At 40.0% G+C, this 20,567-nt stretch overlaps 1 protein-coding gene across 3 annotated transcripts in view; it reads right to left on the reverse strand.

Moving 5' to 3' along the window:
- garnl3 (GTPase activating Rap/RanGAP domain like 3) overlaps positions 1 to 20,567 on the reverse strand; it is a 95,455-nt gene that overhangs the window by 17,804 nt on the left and 57,084 nt on the right. For 2 of the 3 annotated variants that reach the window (XM_022219394.2, XM_022219405.2), the window contains exons 5-21: positions 19,760 to 19,878; positions 17,930 to 17,994; positions 15,461 to 15,524; positions 15,275 to 15,301; positions 14,177 to 14,252; positions 13,554 to 13,652; positions 13,358 to 13,461; positions 10,793 to 10,901; positions 10,560 to 10,605; positions 9,582 to 9,688; positions 9,375 to 9,490; positions 8,676 to 8,798; positions 3,994 to 4,068; positions 1,904 to 2,018; positions 1,745 to 1,771; positions 1,528 to 1,632; positions 641 to 757 (exon numbers count right to left, since the gene is read on the reverse strand). In XM_022219394.2, the coding sequence (XP_022075086.1) occupies positions 641 to 757; positions 1,528 to 1,632; positions 1,745 to 1,771; positions 1,904 to 2,018; positions 3,994 to 4,068; positions 8,676 to 8,798; positions 9,375 to 9,490; positions 9,582 to 9,688; positions 10,560 to 10,605; positions 10,793 to 10,901; positions 13,358 to 13,461; positions 13,554 to 13,652; positions 14,177 to 14,252; positions 15,275 to 15,301; positions 15,461 to 15,524; positions 17,930 to 17,994; positions 19,760 to 19,878 (1,494 nt within the window). The remainder of the gene's footprint in view (positions 1 to 640; positions 758 to 1,527; positions 1,633 to 1,744; positions 1,772 to 1,903; positions 2,019 to 3,993; positions 4,069 to 8,675; positions 8,799 to 9,374; positions 9,491 to 9,581; positions 9,689 to 10,559; positions 10,606 to 10,792; positions 10,902 to 13,357; positions 13,462 to 13,553; positions 13,653 to 14,176; positions 14,253 to 15,274; positions 15,302 to 15,460; positions 15,525 to 17,929; positions 17,995 to 19,759; positions 19,879 to 20,567) is intronic. The other variant, XM_022219400.2, reaches the window with a different exon arrangement.

The raw sequence follows: 20,567 nt of genomic DNA on the forward strand, positions 1-20,567 counted from the left end.
TTCTGACAGATGTTGGCCCACGTTGACTTATCACAGATTACTCAGCATTGGCGTATAGGTAGCCTTATATGCCCCAATGTGAATTTATATTTTCTTTTTTTTCTTCTTCTTACAGAACAAGAGGCTTGGGCTATTTTAAAAATGTTGTCATCGCAGTTTCTACCGAACAGCAGCTGTGGCTCCTTCGTTTACAACAACTCTTAGCTCTGCAGCACATGTAGCAGAGCACACATCACAGCTGAGGAGATGGTGGTGTGGAGTCAAGTGGTGTCTTCATGGTAAACTGTCAGCTACTTATAATAAATAATACACTGCTGGAGAATTAATAAACAAGAACCAAATAATTTTCCCTTTTCAGTATAATTCTGTGTATTTACAGATGTATCATTTTCAAAATGTTTTACTAAAATAGATCAAAGATAATTAAAAGAAAAATACAAATTTCTGTATCAGTATTGGCCACAAATAGCTAGTACCTCATATGGAGAACAGACTTGTTTTGAGACCGATTTGAAACTCCAGACTTCAGCTGAATTAAGACGAGTGTTTAGAGCGTACAGTATGTTCTGTGCGTTTGATGTACGGATTCGTTTGCAGCATGTGAAACACCGTGTACATTCTTGCACGCCTTGCACTGTACCTTTAGTTTTCTCCAGCTTATTCTCGCGGCTGTCACACTTGCTTCGGACGAGCTGCCTCTCCTCCAGGCCTCTCTTCATCGCGCTGAGTCTGAACACATAGAGCCGAGCGTCCTTGCCTGGAAACAAAAACAAAAGCCGCTTCTGTTTTGCATGAAGGTTACTCTTAATTTGCCATCTCCTTTTTAGCATCCTCCCACCAGCGCACAATGGTGTCGTACCGCAGGAGGATTACTAGAGGGCTTCTTGAGGCCTGTGCTCTCTCAGAAGCTTTATCAAAGCCCACACACAGTCGTGACAAACGTTTGCGCTGCCATCGCATAATCGCTATCAAACCAGAGTCCACCCTGTTTGTCAATACTAAGGTTAGCTAATCATCTGCAGGGTAATTAATTACATGCTCTTTTGGCTAAAGCAAATCCTGTTGCTGTCTTTTAGAACGCATCGATTTCTTGTGTATGCTATTTGTGTTTTTTTTAAATGTTAGTAGGCCTGTATGTTGAATTTTATCTATCTGCATATCTATCAGTCACTTACAGCCCACTTCACACTCGCAGTCAATCCGGTCCGGCAGGATAAACACACACACACCAACACACACACCCCTACAGGGATTGGTTCTCTATAGGTCAGCTTGCCTTAGATTACAGCGAGAGATCAATGCGTTCACTCGGCCAGTGTAGGTGGAAAGGGTAAGTATGTACTCAACAGCACAGAGAGAGATGACAGAGATGAAATGAGAGAGAGGAACGGGAATAATGAGAAAGGCGATGCACTGTAAATATGTTTCGGGTCGATGAGAGGATGACAAAGGATGGTACCAGGGAAAGCAGTCTCTAATGTGTTAGGGAGGAGGACAGTGTTGAGCGGGATCCTCCTTGTGGTCTACCTTTGTCAGCTCGGGTGATGAGCAGGTCCTGAGGCTCAAGAACGTGCATCTGCTTCACCACCATGGTTTTGTCGAACACTTGCACCGGGAGCACCGTCTGCGTCTCTGAAATACAATATTCAAATTATTATTAAAGCGAAGAAGCATGTCATCCTGAGATTTCGGTTTTCAAATTCCTCCAAGCAAGAGATGGGAGTATCAATTCTGTGTCACTCACCGCTGCTTGACAGGGCGGGATCAGGGCCTGAAACGTGGACAACATCATTATCATCATCATGTTAGCTGCTGGCCTTGACATTCTGCTGGGTATTGAATGGATACGGATGGGTGGCTTTATTTTAGAGGACACAGGACATATCGATTAGGATGACCTCACCATCTAGCAGCATGACCCCCGCCGTGTCGGTGGCAGTCAGCAGAGACTGACCCCAGGAGTCAGCGCACACGATCTCATAGGGGAACGTGCTGCAGAACGACTGGGACTCCCACGGCTGCAGGACACACACAGAACGTATACACACAGACTCACATTACAACTGACATCGATTTTCTTTGACAGAATATTTAAAAAAAAGCTCTTTAACATTGTAAATAAATCACAATTCCTACGAAATCCTTCCAACTGGACTTCAGTGTTGGATGGATGGCTCACAAAGAGAGATCTTAGGTAATTTGGAGACAGCTCTTCCAGTTTAACACGCATAGTTTAATTCATCTCACTCTCAACCATCTGTCTTTATTGCCCACAAAGTGAACATTGCTCTCCACATAGGACTGTCCATTTTTCTTTGGATGCAGGTGGACTACAGCAATGTTGGCTTTAGAGTACAGCACTGACAAAGACATTTTGAGGTAATTTATGAACTATTTCCCTGAAATAGTTTGTACACTAAGTATCACTGATTCTTACCAAGAATGTTTAAACTCACAAATACTGATCTGATCTAAACAAACAAACAAAAAAAACAACAAGAAGATGATCAGTCAGAGTCTACTCTACTTCTATGAAGTGTTCTGTAAGGATTGTATATATGGGTGTATGTCTTTACACTTGTTTAAACATCATTTTTGGATTCTGCAAAAGATTAAATGGCTTAATGAGATGAGATAAAGGCTGTGTGTTGGTGTAAAGGAGTTACCACTATTAGTCTGTATAATGTCTGTACATATGGCGACATTAAAATTAATTAACATGACTTCATTTTGTCATATTAAGTATTTTTCTTTACTGCATAATTGTTGCACTGTGTCGTTTTCAGCTCCAGTCATTGGTCAGCTACGGTTAGCGCTAAAGTGTCAGACAATGATGGCTGCAAAGTTGACCCAAGGCCCTGAAAGCATGGCTTAGGCGTAGTCCAAATTATCATAGAATTAAATCAAATAGTTGGATCTATACAGAGTTGCAGTGGCAGACCACAGCAGCACAATGTACAAGCATCTGAAGAGAAAACACAGGTGCTATTTGGTGCAGAGGCACTGTATAACACATATATTGTACTTTAAGACAACTGAAATCTCAATAAGGCTGTTCACATTCAAATTTTTTTCAGCTTCTGTTGTTGGACAGTGGAACCAGTATGAAACAGTGACTGAAATGGAAGCCATTAAGAATATATGTTAACCAGCAGTCACTTCCAAGCTGCTATTCTTCACTGCACATTTCAGACCACTCTGAAAGGTGCAGTTTTATCACACAGCACAATGCCACAGATGTGGCAAGATTTGAGGGAGCGTGCAATTGGCAGGAATGTCAACCAGAGCTGTTGCTCGTGTGTTGAATGTTCATTTCTCAACCATAAGCCGTCTCCAAAGGTGTTTCAGAGAATTTGGCAGTACATCCAACCAGCCTCACAACCACAGACCACGTGTAACCACACCAGCCCAGGACCTCCACATCCAGCATGTTTACCTCCAAGATCGTCTGAGACCAGCCACAGTGGTCTTTTATTGTGGGCAGTCTAAGGCACACCTGTGCACTAATCATGGTGTCTAATCAGCATCTTGATAAGGCACACCTATGAGGTGGGATGGATTATCTCAGCAAAGGAGAAGTGCTCACTATCACAGATTTAGACAGATTTGTGAACAATATTTGAGAGAAATGGTGATATTGTGTATGTGGAAAAAGTTTTAGATCTTTGAGTTCATCTCGTAAAAAATGGGAGCAAAAACAAAAGTGTTGTGTTTATATTTTTGTTGAGTGTATAAAAAGCCCTCATTTTATAGATTCATGCCATTTTTAAGTTCCTACTTTAACCCTAAAGTTTTGCACTTTAATATGGAAACATTTGTTTACATTTTGTACAACAACACACAGTTTGTCATAACAGAATTAACTTCAATAACCGACTGCTGTTATGGAGGAAAATTAGCTCACTAATCGGTAAAGTGTTTATAGATGAATTGACAAAAAAGTAGCCACTAGTTGAAGGCCTGCAGTGAAATCTCTCTCAGGTGTGCTCTCACCTCTTTTCTGCACAGGCCTGTGGTAACGAGGCTCGTCGGGGCATCTCCTCTCACGATGGTCTTCAGCTTCAGGGCCTGGAAAAGAAATGACATGAGATATGACACAACAAAGAGACCTGCAAATTCTGTTTGCTTCAGCTGGCAGTGGAGTCAGAGGTGTTAAAAAGCGTGAATTCTGCGCAAAAACTGCCCTATGTAATATTATTAGATTGCCTTTACTGATGCAATGATGTGCCAGCAGCATTTTACTGCTTCAGCTGGTAGAGGCAAAGCTACTCAACTGTATGTGTGTGAGAGTGTGTAAAAGAAGCAGCAGAACACATCATTTATGTATTTAAATTACTATTTGCTTATTTTTTTTGTAACAATTACGGTTCAAATATGCTACTTTAAGTGGTTGTAAATTTTAGTTCTCATTCTAGAAATATTCTTAAAACCCCATCTTTGACATCTCATCCCCACCCAGAGGACATTCTCCACCCCCCACCCCCCCACCCCGCCGCCTCAGAAATATTAGACACTTTAAATTCTCTCTGATAGCAAAGTTTAGAGGGACAACCGCTCAGCTGTGACTTCGAGATTCATGATAAAAATTCAGGGGCTTTTTGGCTGAACTGCAGGTTGTGTTTCAGCAGAGCACAGAAGAGACAAGTATGTAAAGGAATGAAAAATATAAGTAGTGAAATATAGGTTGTATGCAGAGTCACCATTGCTTTCCAGCATTGATAACACCTGTGGGCACTTGGATTCCAGGTTTTTAAATTTTGGGAAATAAAAAATCGGTGACATTCAATTTTAATTTTTTTTCTTTCCCCCCCCCAATCGACGTGTCTTGGCTCTCTTGACTTCATGATGACATTGTTGCGCTACTTCCATAGAGGCGCAGGATTTTATATTGCAGCGAAAATTGAGCCCACAGTGAGGAAAAATGCGACGAGAGCAAAAAGCGTACAGAATCTACTCTGTGCTTAGAGGCCCAAACAATACCAGGACTAGATTCATGGAAACAACACATCTTGTATTTCATCACCAACACTGGACTGGCCTTCTATTGTTGTTTCCTTTTTATGTTTTTCCTATGAGAACTGAGACAGACAGCTCATCGAGATGGAAAAGATCTGGACAAGCAGGCTGGCAACAGTAAAATAAAAAAAGAGAAGGCTATAAATGAAAGGTAAAATTATCTCTATATTCAAATTGAATACAGTTTGTACAAAATGTTCAAGCAGCAACCGTCTGATTAGCTCACAAATTGCCAATCCGGCTGCACACTCAGCCACATATCTGCATAAACAGGCAATCTGGAGATAATGAAATCAATACCAACCAACGGTACAACGGCTAAGCAGGACATGTGCTGTGCCACTCTCGATAAAAAAACACATAAAATACATATTCTGACCCATCAGGCATCCAGGAGAACATGAAACCATTGTGTACTGTGTGCATGACACAGCAAGCGAACATCCAGACAGTCAGTTTAGCCGAGGACAAACAGCTCGTCTCTACAAAACTGATTAATCAATGAGTCGACACGTCTGCCTCCCATTGTTTTCATGCTTTACGGCGCAACGTGTCGATGCCTCGGCTTTGTGTTTATGAGCAGAGAGCGACGGAAAACACAAACGGCAACACAAAGAGAGACGGTTAGCAATTGAGGATAACAAAAAGCGGAAACAAGAGACACAGAATTACCTACAGGCATAAACAGTTTTTTGAGAGTTGAGTTAAAAAAAAAAGAAAAAAAAAGTACTGACAACCTAATTTCCTCAAACAGTTGGTCTCACAGTGCACGTCTGGGATGGCCAATTCCTTCTGATGGTTTACTATAATGCAGATGGAAAAAATAAACACAGCAGCTTTGCTCACAGCTTGCTGTATTCTGGTCTGTGTGACGTTAACAACAAGCCATGGTTTGGGTTCATTTTTACTGTTAAAAATAAAAGATATATGAGCTTTATTGCCTGATATTTAAAGCTTTACATGCACAGGTGGCATTTGGTTGGTCAGTATAATTTCTGAATCATTGTACTTTAACTACAAGACTTTATTCACAGACATGTTAGGTCATGAAGCATCATCAGGCATCACAACAGGGCAGAAATTTGTTCAAAAACATCCATTATCTTCCAGCAATCCCACAACAAATTATTTCTGAAATGCCACAGGTTGTCCAAGTTCACCACCACGGACGCTGCTTTGTGAGCCTTTGTTTTGGTCCGTGTGTTGTCAGACTCTGGTGCTGCTGTATAATTATGATTACATCAGGTGTAATGACGATTACATCAGCCTGATAATGACTAGTGGACTGTGGCTCAGAGACCTCTTGTTACATTATTATTCCCTCCTCATTCTCCTGCAAACAGGTGTTCAATTAACTCGGCTGTCTGTCAAGAATTACATCCTTTAAATGACTTCAGCAGCACAGAGAAGAGCAGATCCTCCTCACAAATGAAAGAGGATAGTTCTTCTGACTCTACAGCTATAAGCCAAATTCCTCAACAATTTGGTACTAATTACAAGGAAAATGGGTCAAATAATGGTTGGTACAGATATTATACTCACTCGTAAATAATACAAGTAAAACTGAATTGATTCTTATGCTGCATATTGGTCCAACTGTGTTCCAATCAACTGATCAACATACTGATTGACAAATTAAAGAAACTCTCTCCATGCCACAACTCTGAGTTGCATTTACTTTCCGTTACCATATAAATTATTTTAAATGCTTCCTAAAAGCTTGAGAAGAAGAAGCTGGTATTTAATTCTATCTAGCTCCCTCATAATTAGTACCAAATTGTGCAAGACCTTCTCAGACAAATCCAAGGGAATATACATAGTTCTAGGAAGTTGTGAGGAAAGTTTCCAGTAAATTAGGATGAAAATATAGAAGCTATAAAGCAAAGTGTTACGCCAAATTGCACTGCGGCTGAGAAACGCAGCAGCGCACGCAGATAAGTGTATGAAGCTCTCAAAAATGCAAGTTTTCGGCACAGAAAGGAAATCTATGTGATGCGCCTGGCTGTGAATTAAGCCCCTGATTACAGCTCCAATCTGAAGTGTTCTCTGCAATAGAGGCAGATCACAACAGTTTCCATTGAGAATAATCATCTGTCAAATGTATTCCCTGTTTCTGTTTTGGGCAGGAATTACATAATGCCTTTAAGTGTGAGGTAATTTCTATATTTAACAGCAATGCCAGGCTTTTGTTCCTTGTGTTATAAAATATGAAATTGTATCTTAGAATAAAAGAGACGTATGTTGCTTTAATGTTCACCATGATATAATTTCTGCACATGCGGAGCCTCTAACAGGTAACCCTCATCCATTCACACACCTTCCAGCCAAACACATATTAAGTAACTGTGTTAGACAGACGTCTTTCTGTGGATATTATATTCCAGAGTCAGACCTAATTTTCCCTCTTTCTTTGATTACGTTTTGTCCTGTCTTTGCTGTGCAGTTAAAGAAGCTGACTTTATATCATGCTATTTGCAAACTTAATATTTTTTAGATTTTAAAAACACAAGGAAATAAAATTGTTAAAAGGTGGAGATGTCATCCCTGATCTGATCCAAATCAGTTAATGTTTAGTATTTGTCAACAGCAAGTCTCAGTCAGACACAATTTTCCTGAGTAAACTGCACTTCAAGCACATTAAACATACTAAAATCAGTCCAATTTGTGCTCAGCTGAATACCTCTGCAATGCATTCAGATAAAATTGGATTCATGCATGTTTCTTAATGATCATCAATCTTGTCGGTCACTTGGACTACGGAGAGTTTCTTGTTGAAAAGCAGAGAGGATTGTGGGGGTTCAGCCAGGAACAGACCACCATGACAAAGACTTCGGTGACAATTAATGCCCTTCAACCAGAGTCTGTATGTTTAAGACAAGCTGGGAATAACTATGACAAAGTTTCTATTTCCCAGTGGCAAATGTAAAGGAACTGCCTTTGGGTTTGAAATCATGTGTCTAATGACTAAAACAGTATCAGAACATTAGGATGGCCCATTGTGCTAAAATTATGTTATCAGTTTATAAATGTATTAGTCAATAATTCTGCAGATCAAAAAATAAATAAATTAAAATATGTATCCCTACAGCATCCAGTCACAAATCAAGTTCTCCCTTCATGACAGCAAATGAAAAACAAGAAAAACACTCAGAGAGCAGCGCTCCTCCAAAGCTGTTCATTCCTCTATACGGCATTGTCAGAAATAGAGCATATTTTTATACAAATGTAGCATTTTTTAAAATTAGTTATTGATGATCAGAAATCACGGCAACATAGAATGTGGCCATTTAATATAGATGTACAAACAAAATGAATGAAAAATTAGGTCACAAAAAGCAAAAAAAAAAAAAAAAGCCTAGAAACTCTTAAAATTTTGTCAAATAGAAGTGCACGTGTCCTTTCCCAAACTTTTTTTCTGATTACATATCAGATTTAATGGTGATAAAATACCACAAGAAAGTACATTAAAGAGACAAAAGATAGTTTAAAAATTACCACAGATTACTACTAAAATATAGAGATTTCTCGGGTGAATCGATATATGTGTGTTGACAACTTTATCACTGTGTACACATGTGAGCGTTTATGCTTCCCTCTGAGTTACTGTGGATGGTGTGTATGTGTGTGTGTGTGTGCTTGCATGTTTATCACTTAGTTACCTGCCCTATTCTGACAAATTCGGCCTGCCGTGCCTCCTCCTTCTTGCGTGCCGACTTTGGAGACTCGGGCAGCACGTCGCTGAAGGACCGTCGGTTTAGCATGTTCTGGGGAGAAAAAGGAACCTAAACATGGAACACACAAAATGTGGCACACACACACACACACACACACACACACACACACACACACACACACACACACACACACACACACACACACACACACACACACACACACACACACACACACACACACACACACACACACACACACACACACACACACACACACACACACACACACACGGAAAAAGAAAGCAGAAAGGGGTCTTAGAGACTGACCCTGGCAGGAGGTGAGAAGAGCAGCAGCGGAACACAGCTAGAACCAAGTCATGTTAGGAGCAACAGTGAAAAAACAGGACAAAAAAAAACACAAACAAGAGAAATAAGAACAAAGTGATGTGAGGAGAGAGAGCCCCGCTGAGAAAGTCAGCATTGCAGCAGTATCCAGTCAGAGTGGTGCAGTATGCAGAGAGACACTGAGGGCTGCAGAGGAAAACAGCAGAACACAACCCAGCAGAGGCAACAGTCGCTGCCAGTGACAGAAAGAGAAGACCAAAGAGTATGTCCATCTGATAGTGGACAAGAACAGGTCTGTCCAGCAGAGCAGAGGTCAGAAACTCAGAAACGCTGCGGTACCTTGTGCAGGTCAGGCATGAGGTCTTGGTAGAGCGAGCGGATCAACATGTCGAGGGTCCGCTGACGCTTCTGGGCAAACGTTGGCGTCTCCAGTGTGGCTTTCTCTCCATTGATTACTGCAGGAGAGAAAAATAATAGAAAGAAAGAATGCACATGTTGCAGGCTCACTGGCATATCTGATGCAGTATTTCTTGATTGTTTTCTTACATTTGACTAATAAAAAGTCCCTGAATTCTTGGTGATCAGTAAATACAGGCGGAGAAGGGAGAGGAGGTCCAAACAGCGGAACACTCTCCTCTGAGAAAATCTTCAACCTGTGGCACAAAGCGCACATATGACACCTTTGGTACACCTGTAATTAATCAGGCAAATTCATGTACACTTTTTAAAATTAAGCATGTAGTAAAAGGCATTAACCCTCTGAACCCCAAGCAGTTTCTGGGTGGTTTTGGGCTCATTTTTTCACTGCAATAAAGAAAATCCTGAACCTCAGTGGAAATAGTGCAACCGTGGTTTGAAGTAGAGGAAACTAAAAATGTCGTTGGGGCAGTATAAGAAGTTGTAATGCCATGAATCACAACAAAAGAAAGTTAAAGACAAATTTTGTTTTATTAAATTTTATTATTTTACAAAAATAAAAAAATCCTTTACCAGCATGACCAACTCTTTCCCACATACCCACAGATGTTTCCAGTCCTAACAAAATGGTGATTCTGCCCACTATAGAATTTTTACAACTTAAATGTTTCATTTGTTTCTATATTCGTCTTTTCTGTGTAAACAAAGTATGCAGTTCAACCAAAAAGTCCCTGAAATGTTCAGTCACAACTTCACGACTGTGCTGAGGAGCGAAGATTTTTTTTTGCTTTTCATAGAATCAGGTTAAATCAAACTGAATGAGACATGTAGAATAAATTGATTTCTCCGAAAAATCATCAATTTTAAGCTTGGATTTGGTTAAGTTTTTCAATGAAACAAGCATGTCACCGATGATTAGTTCAAGGACATCATGAAAATCTGAAAATTCTGTTTTTACAGTTTCAGGATTTGCTAAATGCTGACCTTTCAGTGATTTTTACAGCTAACATGCCTTTCAAACATGTCGGCAGGCTTTGAGGTTCAGAGGGGATTCAAGTGTTTTTAGGTGGAAAGTCAAAAGCTGCAGCATCAACCAAAGCCACTCACCTGTAACTGTCATTCTGGCTATTATACCTAACTAATGCAAAAATATCTGGAAGTGAAAGTAAAGGAAAGATTTCTTATACAGCAGACACAACAGTCCATGCAGCATATTTTATCACGTATATGTGCAGCGGTGTGATGTGATATCAGTTCATTAGCAGGAGCTCTGTGAACACGGCTCGCATCTTTGACTACCGTTTAATTACTCTGACAGTCATTGTCCAAGTGAAGGATACGGGTGAAGTGCGATCGGATCATAGAAGGTTTGAAGGACGACGATGCATCATCCCCTTCTTGGAACACTATGGTAACAATGTCATTTCCGATGTGCCTCTTTCTTTCCACCTGGCAGGGTTGGACAAAACAGAGACACAAAGATGAAAAACAGCAACTTAACCTCAGGATCCTGACTTTCATGTGTGCCAGGAGTTGTCTTTTAAGCTGCATTAATTGATTTTTTGAGCCACGTAAGGGGAAGAGGAACAAACACGAGCCCATTTCGCCCTTTTTTAAAGTTGTTTTGTTGGATTTTTACTTGCATGAATAGTGACGATAATGAATCAAAAAGTCTAAATCACTCTAAAAATATCTAAATATATTTGTATAATGTCTCTGTGTTCATATTCAATCAGTAAGCCAGACTACTACAAATAACTTCCTGTTGTTTTTTTAACACATCTGCATGCATCTATCCCTTTCACATCACACAGTATCTTCAGTCCACACTGTCCCCCATGGAGAAACATCTTGGGGGGGAATTATTTTGGTATTAGCTGCAAAATGCTCCACTTAGTTGCAATGCTTTGCTGAATGAGAACATTTTGTTAACTGGTTAAACTTGTTTACTAAAATGATGATGAGATTGGTGAGAGTAAATTTAAAACAATAAAGCTTTGTGCTGTAAAACCAAACCTAAAATTAAAAAAAAAAAATAATTCTAGCAGATTTAAAGTCTGCTTCCCTCCGATGAGATGAGGAAGGTGTCATTCTAACAACATCTTTCAAGCTTTAAATAACTTAAACACTTTAAGAAGCATTTATAACTTCAACTCTTTGATCTGCAAACTTCAGAGGCAGCAGCACTGACCGCATTTTCAGCATCAACTCTTCACCTCCTTGTTTTGCCATCTCTTTCTCACAACACATCCTCTCCTTTATTTAAATACAGATTATGATGGCAGTGTAGTGTGGATGCTTTATCCATGCACCTCATTATTACTTATTCAGCAAAACATTAACTTTCTACAACTAGATCATGACAAAAGAAGACCTGTCATCCTTTAAAATTTACTGTCGATAATCAGAATTCTCACGGGACGACACAATCATCAAAAGACACAAACATATTTATGACGTTTGTGTCGGTGCTGAATATCAATATTCGACAAAAAGGTGAAAAAATGCCGATGCGCTGTTTGGATAAAATCAAAAAGAAATGGGAATGAGGGAGGAGTGCACAGATGCTGTTTGTTGTTTCCTCAGAGGATGACACCTTTCCAGACCTTTGCATCTCTCCCAGCGCCAATATTCTGTCATAATTTCCACACATGTGCAAGAAAAAATGAAATCTAAAGGACTGCAACTTACAAACATTATAATTACTGAATAGTTTGCCAACTATGAACAGTTCCAATACATTAATTTTCCTATAACACTAGCCCAACAGAAGCATCGAATTCACACATTTACCAACGTAAAGCCATCAGACATTTAGGAGTACGAGAGTTTGTGCCAATTCATTATCAGAATAGCTGCCAATTACTTTTCTTTTCATGGCCTAACTGACTGACTGACAGCTCTAATTTAATGAGAACATTCACGCCTGAGAGGCTGAAGATTAACCTTTTCTATTTTGGACACTGAGCCATTTTCTAGGGCTTCAGCCCAACCAGAATGTCAGGGATACACACAGGATATTTCATTATCTAAGAGACAAACAACACAATCATAGTCAAGAGAGGGTGATTTATTAATGCTAGCCCTTCGCTCAGCGTGACACTTCTTTGGCACCACTACTAGCAACTACGAAAATAGTCAGGATGCTGTTTTCTTTGTTTTTTTTTTACCTTGAACATCTTTGTACTGCAGTGTGAAATTTATGCTACAACTTCAACAAATATGAAAATGTACTGACTTTATACTGTGATACAGTACATATATACTTAGAGCTCTCTCTCTCTCTCTCTCTCTCTATATATATATATATATATATATATATATATATATATATGATTGCAGCTCTTGTTACTCAGATGGGAGATAGGCATCACACCAGCAGCCACATGCAATACGAGCGCAGACTGTCCCTTATTACTGACCACCAGAGTGTCTTTCTTTATCTTAAGAAATCAAATTATGTGTCATATCTGCTCAGCTCTAAGACTTTTAAATCACGCTCACTAATATTGACATTACAGAATGGAGCACTAATGTTCTTCTCTTTCTCTTCTTGAAGTCAATGCATTCGCCAAGTTGGGCTGCCACTGAACTGGATTCCTGTCATCGCACTGGTGAAGTGGGATCTTTTCTGAGCTAAATGACACCGTTATTACACCTCAACCTTCAGAGGACACGCATTTCTGGACTAAAATCTGTGACAATTGTTACTGTAAAGAAAAAGTGTCAAAGAAACCATGAATGTCTGCACAAAATGCCACGCAAACCCCTCAACAGTTGGACTATTTCAGCCTGGATCAAAATGGTGGAAGATCTGACTCACTGACTGCAATCCCCTGAGCCAGCCGGCAAGAAGCAAAATAATTAAATACTATTTATGCGCAACCACACATGCAGACACACACCTGCTGCTTGTTCTCTTTAGAGTAGGGTAACATGGTGGACACGTGGAACATGAGCTCATGGCCTTGATACACGGTGTAGATGGACTTGATTCCTGTAGTGTCATCTGAAAACAGAAATAGATAAAGAGAAAGAATTATCATTTTAGGAAGCCTTTACTTTAAAGTGATGTCAGAAATTGTGACTGAGTGTTCTTACTCTTGGTGTCTAGCCCTCCGCGGTAACCTGCCCATCCCTGCAGTGTAATGGCATCACCCAGCAGATTGAGAAACTTATCAAAGCTCTCGCTGCCCATCTCTGTAAAAAAAATACAGAGCTTTCACTCAGCAGGCTTCCTCTATTGTAGGCCATAGTGTTTTGTTAAAGGAATAGTTTGACATTTTGAGAATTGCGCTTATTCTCTTCCTTGCTGAGAGTTAGATGAGAAGATCAATATCACTCTCACGCTTGTGTTGGAAACATGAGTGCAGGTGATTAGTTTGGAATACAGACTGCAAACAGGGGGAGCCTGGTTAGACTGAAAGCTCCCCAACTAACATTAGTGAGTTTAAATGCTGGATTGCTTTGCTGGATGCAGTAAACAAGTGAGATTTAAAGTGTTCACTCTCTGCAAGGATGCAAAATGTCAAAGGCTCAGTTTCCCAGACATTGTTTAAAGGTAGTTGCAAACTTTTTTTTCCAATGAAGCTCTGTATTTTTCATTGTCTATGACTGGACTTAATCCATGTCTGTGAAAATGGCTGAAATGCTTCTGTAACAGCTTCCAGTAAACACTGAATCCAAACACCTAACAAAAAGAAGATGAGCACAGAGGGATTTACCGTTGCTAAACATCTCGTCATCTGTGAGCTGTCCATCTTTGGCGTACAGTACACCAAATTTAAAGTTGACCGAACCCTAAAAAATAAGAAATGGGTTAAAATTAGGAAATTATTAACAGTTTGTGCTTTTTAAAGTATACAAAATACAACACAAAAGACACAGAAAAGTTTTCAGGATGCAACATTGTTTACTTCTCACCTTTCCTTTTTTTTTTTTAAAGCTAATTAGCAAAACAAGTGAGCAAGAACATTTACAGTTTGTGACACTATTTATTATCTGTGTCCATCCAATCTCTGGCACTTGTAGGCCTTGTGACACTTGTGACAGATTATGATGATTCTGTACGTGCAGTATAAATTAAAAACACAGGTGTGGCCCTGAAACTGAGGTCAAGCTAGTTGACTCTCACCTGACTGATCAATTTCGCACTCACCACAACTTTAAAGCCACTGTGAGGTGAAATGCTTAACAATGATTATCTTGTTACGATGCATTTATAATTTGAAACGTTGGGTTAACATTTATGTAGATTTTACTTTGACACATGCCTAAAACCTGTTACAGATCAAGCACACACAACTGTAACTCAACAGTGCCAATACTATTTGATAACAGCAGAATAAAAATTGCTCGGGGCCACATCAAGGAACGCAATAAAGGTCTTTGGAAACCACAGGACCCAAAGGAATCCCTGATAACGTGTTGGTGCCAGACATATCAGACATCTCTGAAGGTCCTACGTTCACAGCCTGAATATCATGAGGGGAACCCACATAATTTTAAGCTTTTTGGGGTTTAATGTTGTGACTGATCAGTGCAAATGAAGATGCAATAACATGTAGAAAAACGTAAAAGCTCAATTACAGTTGCAGGTATACTGATACCATATCAACAATTCACACAAGTAACTTTCTGTTCTGGTATGTTATATGAACGTGCCTGGAAAGCTGAGCAAAAGTGCACACAATAATGGTTAATAAACCTAATAAAACCTTTGTTGATCACAGACAAAGAATTGAAAATAAATGCAGGATCACTAAAGAAAGAAAAACATCTAACAGGCTACAGTGTGCTGTAAACAGAGTATCAGTTCATACCTCCTGTTCCTCCAACACCAGCAGATCCTGGGGAAAGAGGACATAACTATCATTCACACTGACCAGCTAGAGATGACGCCGCCTGAGGACATTATAAAGTTTAGGTGTTGCTGATCAGGCTTGGCATGAAATGAACCGGTGTTATATTTCATTAAAAGCAGGCCAATGGTGCGGTGTCACTCTCACCTTCTGAATCTCCGGGTTGAGGATCTCCCTGGGGCCTTTCTCAAACCTGTCCATGTTCATTGCACTGTAAGAGGAGCAGGAGGAGCGGGTAGGGAGGGGAGGAACAGGAGCGAAAGGATTGTTTAAGGCTGATGGAAGACAAATAGCCTGAAGGCTAACACAGGAAAAACGAGAGCCGATAGAGGGGATTTCTCATCCAGCTTGTCCCATTTATACTCATTCAGAGTTTGAGCAGTGACGCTACCCAGCCTGAGGAATTTATAATCTCCAATCTCCTGTTTCATGCATCTTTTTATATCCTGTTAGCAGTCGCTCTTGACATCTGCTGCTGGAAACGTAATGTTGAAAGTTTACATAACCAGAAAATATACATGAGGTTCTGGTGTAAAATACAGTGTGAAACTATACAAGCGTGGGAAGTTTTCCAGTCAGTTGGTTGATTGGTTTCTTTTATGTTAAAACACGTTCTAATGCATCTGGCTCTCTTTCTCCCAATTAAAATGACCACTAAAACAAATATTCAAATATTAAGCAAATAATTCTTCCGCAAAAATAAAAATCTGTGTCTCACTTAAGGTTGTCAGATATGAAGATTTGTTGCTTGGTAGTCATATACTAAGAGGAGTGATGAAAAAAGTGCTGATAATGTTCGTGGTATGTGTGCACAGAGAGCGTTATGGTTGGTTGTGGAAGCAGTGATGATTAAGGAGACCATGTGACACTGCATAATCAACAGCAGGACACGAGTTAAACATGTTTATGTGACCACTGGTAGGAAACATTAATGACTGCTTTGTGACTGGAGCAGAGAAGAAAACAGTTTTTTATTTATTCATTTTTTATATCCCTTATTAATCCCACGAAATTCTGATTTTCGCATATCCCCCCATCTGGGGGGTCAGAGCGCAGGGTCAGCCGTGGTACAGTGCCCCTGGAGCAGGAAGGGTTAAGGCCCTTGCTCACCCATTCACACACACATTCACACACTGATGGCGGGAGCTGCCATGCATGGCGCTAACCACGACCCATCAGGAGCAATTAGGGGTTAGGTGCCTTGCTCAGGGACACCTCAACATGAGCACGACGGGCCGGGGATCGAGATGGCCACTCTACCCACTGAACTATGCCGCCCCTTTCAATCTGTGTCGATCAGCAGTCAAGAACTATCACTGGTTAGTAGATGTGGGACTATGGTTACCATCATTGGAGTTTGACACCCCTGCTTTATGCTCTCAGAAATTATTTCAGTCATTTTACAGATTAGCTCTGCCCCCCAAATCAGGATTTTGTCTGTCAAATCAGATTCAGCTGTTGATGATTTGAATATTTGTCCCCTCTTTTTATTAGGGTGACTACTGGTTTTAGGCTAAGTGACTTTGCTGTACTCTGGTTTGTTAGCTAGCAACCTTTACCAACTCTGCAGTGATGAGCGGTGGCAGAGAGAAACATTGTTGTGATATTACATGGACTAATATGTCCTTTTTTCAGGCAGCGTACACAGTACCTAACATTGAAATTTAGGCCTACATACACATTTTGTGGCTGACTACTTCACAGTGGCTGCAGCTACTTGCTGGTGAGGTTGCTTCTTTTACACACCAGTCACTCACTTTCCACAACACAGCATCTTTGTCCCACACAGGTTACCCACAACTCATGCCAATAGCCCCCCGCTAAAACACAGTTTCCTCCTACAGGTGAAAAGCCCAAAGTTAGTATGACAGTTAGCGCGAAAACAGTCACATTAATGGGCTATACGGCAGGTTAAAATGAACAAATGTTGTCCTATAGAGGTGGTCGATAATTATTGTATCGTTCCACCTCAGGTTTCAGTTTCTCTCATCAGTTAACCTCAAGTTGTAATGTGGATGAACAAGGGCTCGACTCAAAGAAAGTTAAATCAGCATCCTTTAAGGTGGCTTTAAAGCATGAATCAATGCTGTCAGATCAAGGCCTTGTAAAAGCTTATATCTGTTCATATGAGATGTTCAATTATACTGAGTCACAGAGGAGATCATGTTTCATTACCTCCACCACAAACATACTTGGACTGAAAGTTTATTTTCTTCTTGCACTTGTTAGCCACAGACAGCTAAACACTCATAAGAAATTACTACTGTTACCGAGGTTAAGCGTTCAGTTTTGTGGATGCAGTCATATTTTGAGACCAAGCTCTGTGTGTGTGTGTGCGTATCTTATCTTCAAACAAAATGACATCATATCCTACCTTGCTAAAATAGCACAGACAAGCAGCAGCTTGGTTGTGAATATGCCTGCATGTACAGTACATGGCACTAATTACAGCATATACCAACATTCATAATGACTGGTTGTGTTTGAGGCTCTGATTTCACTCATGTTATGCAAATTATGACATCCCAGCAGCAGCATGAGATAACAATATTAATTCCCATTCATGCATTGTAAAGAGCGAATGAATTGTGCCGGCTCCCAGACTGCACCTCTCACCTTAGGATAGACTTCACTGATAGTGTTTTGGTCGGGCTGTAGGGGAGGCTGATCTTCAGAGTGCCCTGAGCAAACAAGAATGACACAGATCAGATATTACATACTCCTAGCACAACGGGTTTCATTCACCTTTCACTTGTTGAACACACGCCTTTATGTAGCTCCGAATTGATATTCGAGGCTGAACGAGGGAGACTAGAAAATGTTGCAAACCTGTTGCTGCATTTTTCACAAGAAATTCAGACCACACAACACATTCTTCAATTAGTCACCGAATAATTGCAAATTAAACCAAAGCAATGTAAGTCAAAACAAAGTTGTTCTGTTCTGCAACAACAACAACATCCTGTACCAGTCAGAGTCTGACAGAAACAAGACAAATCAATGTGATCAGGCAGCAGAGGTGCACCGCCCTAATCAGGTTCCAGACGAGGCTGGAGGCTAAAATTAGATCCAAGCTATCTTGGTCATGAAACTGAATCACTAAACTACGAACACTCAATAATGAACATGCACTTCACACACACACCTACACAAACGATGACTCAAAAGTGGAGTAGCATCTCTCAAGACGGCACTTTGTGGTTTCTCACATTTAGATCACTGAGAAAATCCCACATACAACTGTGTATGCAAGTAGAAAATGGTCTTATGTGCAATGTACTAAAAGTTTCAGTTCTCTTCTTTCTGATCGGAGGAAGGTCCTGTGAGTCAACACTGGAGAGTAACTGAGTACATCAAACGCAGCGAGGAGGTACTGCTTTAGAATTTCTTGGACTTGCTTTCAGATTAAGGTGTTGCATAAATAAAGCAAAACAGTTTATACAATATAATAAAGTGTGTAACATTTAACCAGTGATTCTCAACATTTTTGACACGTCCTCTTTATAAAAGCAGTGTCCAGTTGGTGCCAGATGTCTGAGGTGTTTCACCAGAGAGAAACTTTCTTTTTTGTAAATTAGATAGGTAAAATTATTGATTATCTCATTAAAAAATAGCTAGAAGAAGAGAGAAGTCATAAATATCTTTGGTGCTGTAGGAAAATCTGCAAGTTGAACTACTTTGACTTTTTATATAACAAAAACCGTGAAAACCTTCACCCATCAAAAACTAAATTTTTCCAAGTGCTGTCAGCACAGGAAAAAAAGATATTTTACCACTCACATGTTTAATTTGCTTCCCTTATCTGCTCTGTGTAAATGCATGTTGCGCAGTTTTTTTTTTCTTGTATACAGACTATGGTTAACTCAAATTGTTAAGTCTTGGCAATTCTGAAATGCAACATGTACAATAAAGTGATTTTGATAAAATATCAGGATTTTAATCATAGATTTGGTTACATTTTCTGACTGAACCACAGATCACAGACGAGTAGTTCAGGGATCTTTATAAACTTGAAAATTTGACTATTCTTTCGGTTTCTTGTCTAATAAATGCTGCAATTTTGTATATTTCTAAAATACCTTTCCAACTTGCTGAGAGATTTTCTTTTAGATTTAAACACATCATTTTTTAAAAGTGGCTTCTGAAGTTTAGTTGGTTTCTCAAAGGGCTGTTCAGAACTGAAGAACTGTATTGCAGAGAGGTAACATATGAAAAGCATTTTAAAGTCTTGCATCGTTTACATCCATACTGGCTACCACGAGACAAACAAAACAGTGGATCCACGCAACTGCTCCATAGCACCACTGGAGGTCAGTTTGACGTAGAATTTTGCAGGCTTTTAATGTGTAATGGAGTCGTTTTGTATTATTTTGATGCTGCTTTTGACTTCTTTGAGTCTTTCACCTTTCCTGTGAAGCGAGTAACGTGCACAGATGGAGAACTCACCGCCTTCCTCCAGAGGATGGCTCTGTACTGAGGAACCCGCTGGTTGTTCTGGTCTGAGAGGACAACTGACAGGTAGAAGGGATTCTTCTCTGCATCAGTACCCACATAGTTCTGGTGGACTGAGGGTGACAGAGATGACACATAGTTAACATAATATATGCAAACAGGATATTTACCATATGTGGACATAATCTGAATATTAAAGCATCTGGTGATGTGAATTCTACCTATTATTAGCAGAGACTGTTTCCGTTTACTCTTTATGTCTGATTTAAATCATTTGCCATTAAAATGTGTACATATTTCATCCTTTTGCCGTCTTGGTTTGTCTTTCTTTGGCATTTTGTCCTCCTCCCTACCTTTTCTTTCCTTATTTTCTGTCTCTTTCACTGAAACTCCCCAGATACAAGGATCTCCTGACGCCACCACAGCAGTCACACATTCATGCCGGTGCCTCCTCGGTTGACAGGGCAACATCTTCAGAAACAACACTGAACAGACCTCCCAACCCAATTAGAGACAGGATCTCTGCTGTCTCTTTCTTTGTCCTCAGCTAATGCTTTCTTTCTCTTTCATTTTTTATATTGTACAATTTCGCTTTCATTCTCCGTTTGGCTTCCAGCTCTGTTTAGTCTTCGTTAGCCACGGTTTTGTGCTTGAGGCAAGCGATGACTTTGCAAGGATTTGTTGCATTAGTTTAGCCAGCTTCAGTGTCTCCTTTAGAAAACACACTGAGCTTCCATAAGACAACAGGGAGACAAAAGAGGATAAACTGTGTTATTATTCTTAGCCTGATCATTATGAAATG

This window comes from Acanthochromis polyacanthus, chromosome 18 (genome assembly GCF_021347895.1).
Source record: "Acanthochromis polyacanthus isolate Apoly-LR-REF ecotype Palm Island chromosome 18, KAUST_Apoly_ChrSc, whole genome shotgun sequence".
NCBI classification, from domain to species: domain Eukaryota; kingdom Metazoa; phylum Chordata; class Actinopteri; family Pomacentridae; genus Acanthochromis; species Acanthochromis polyacanthus.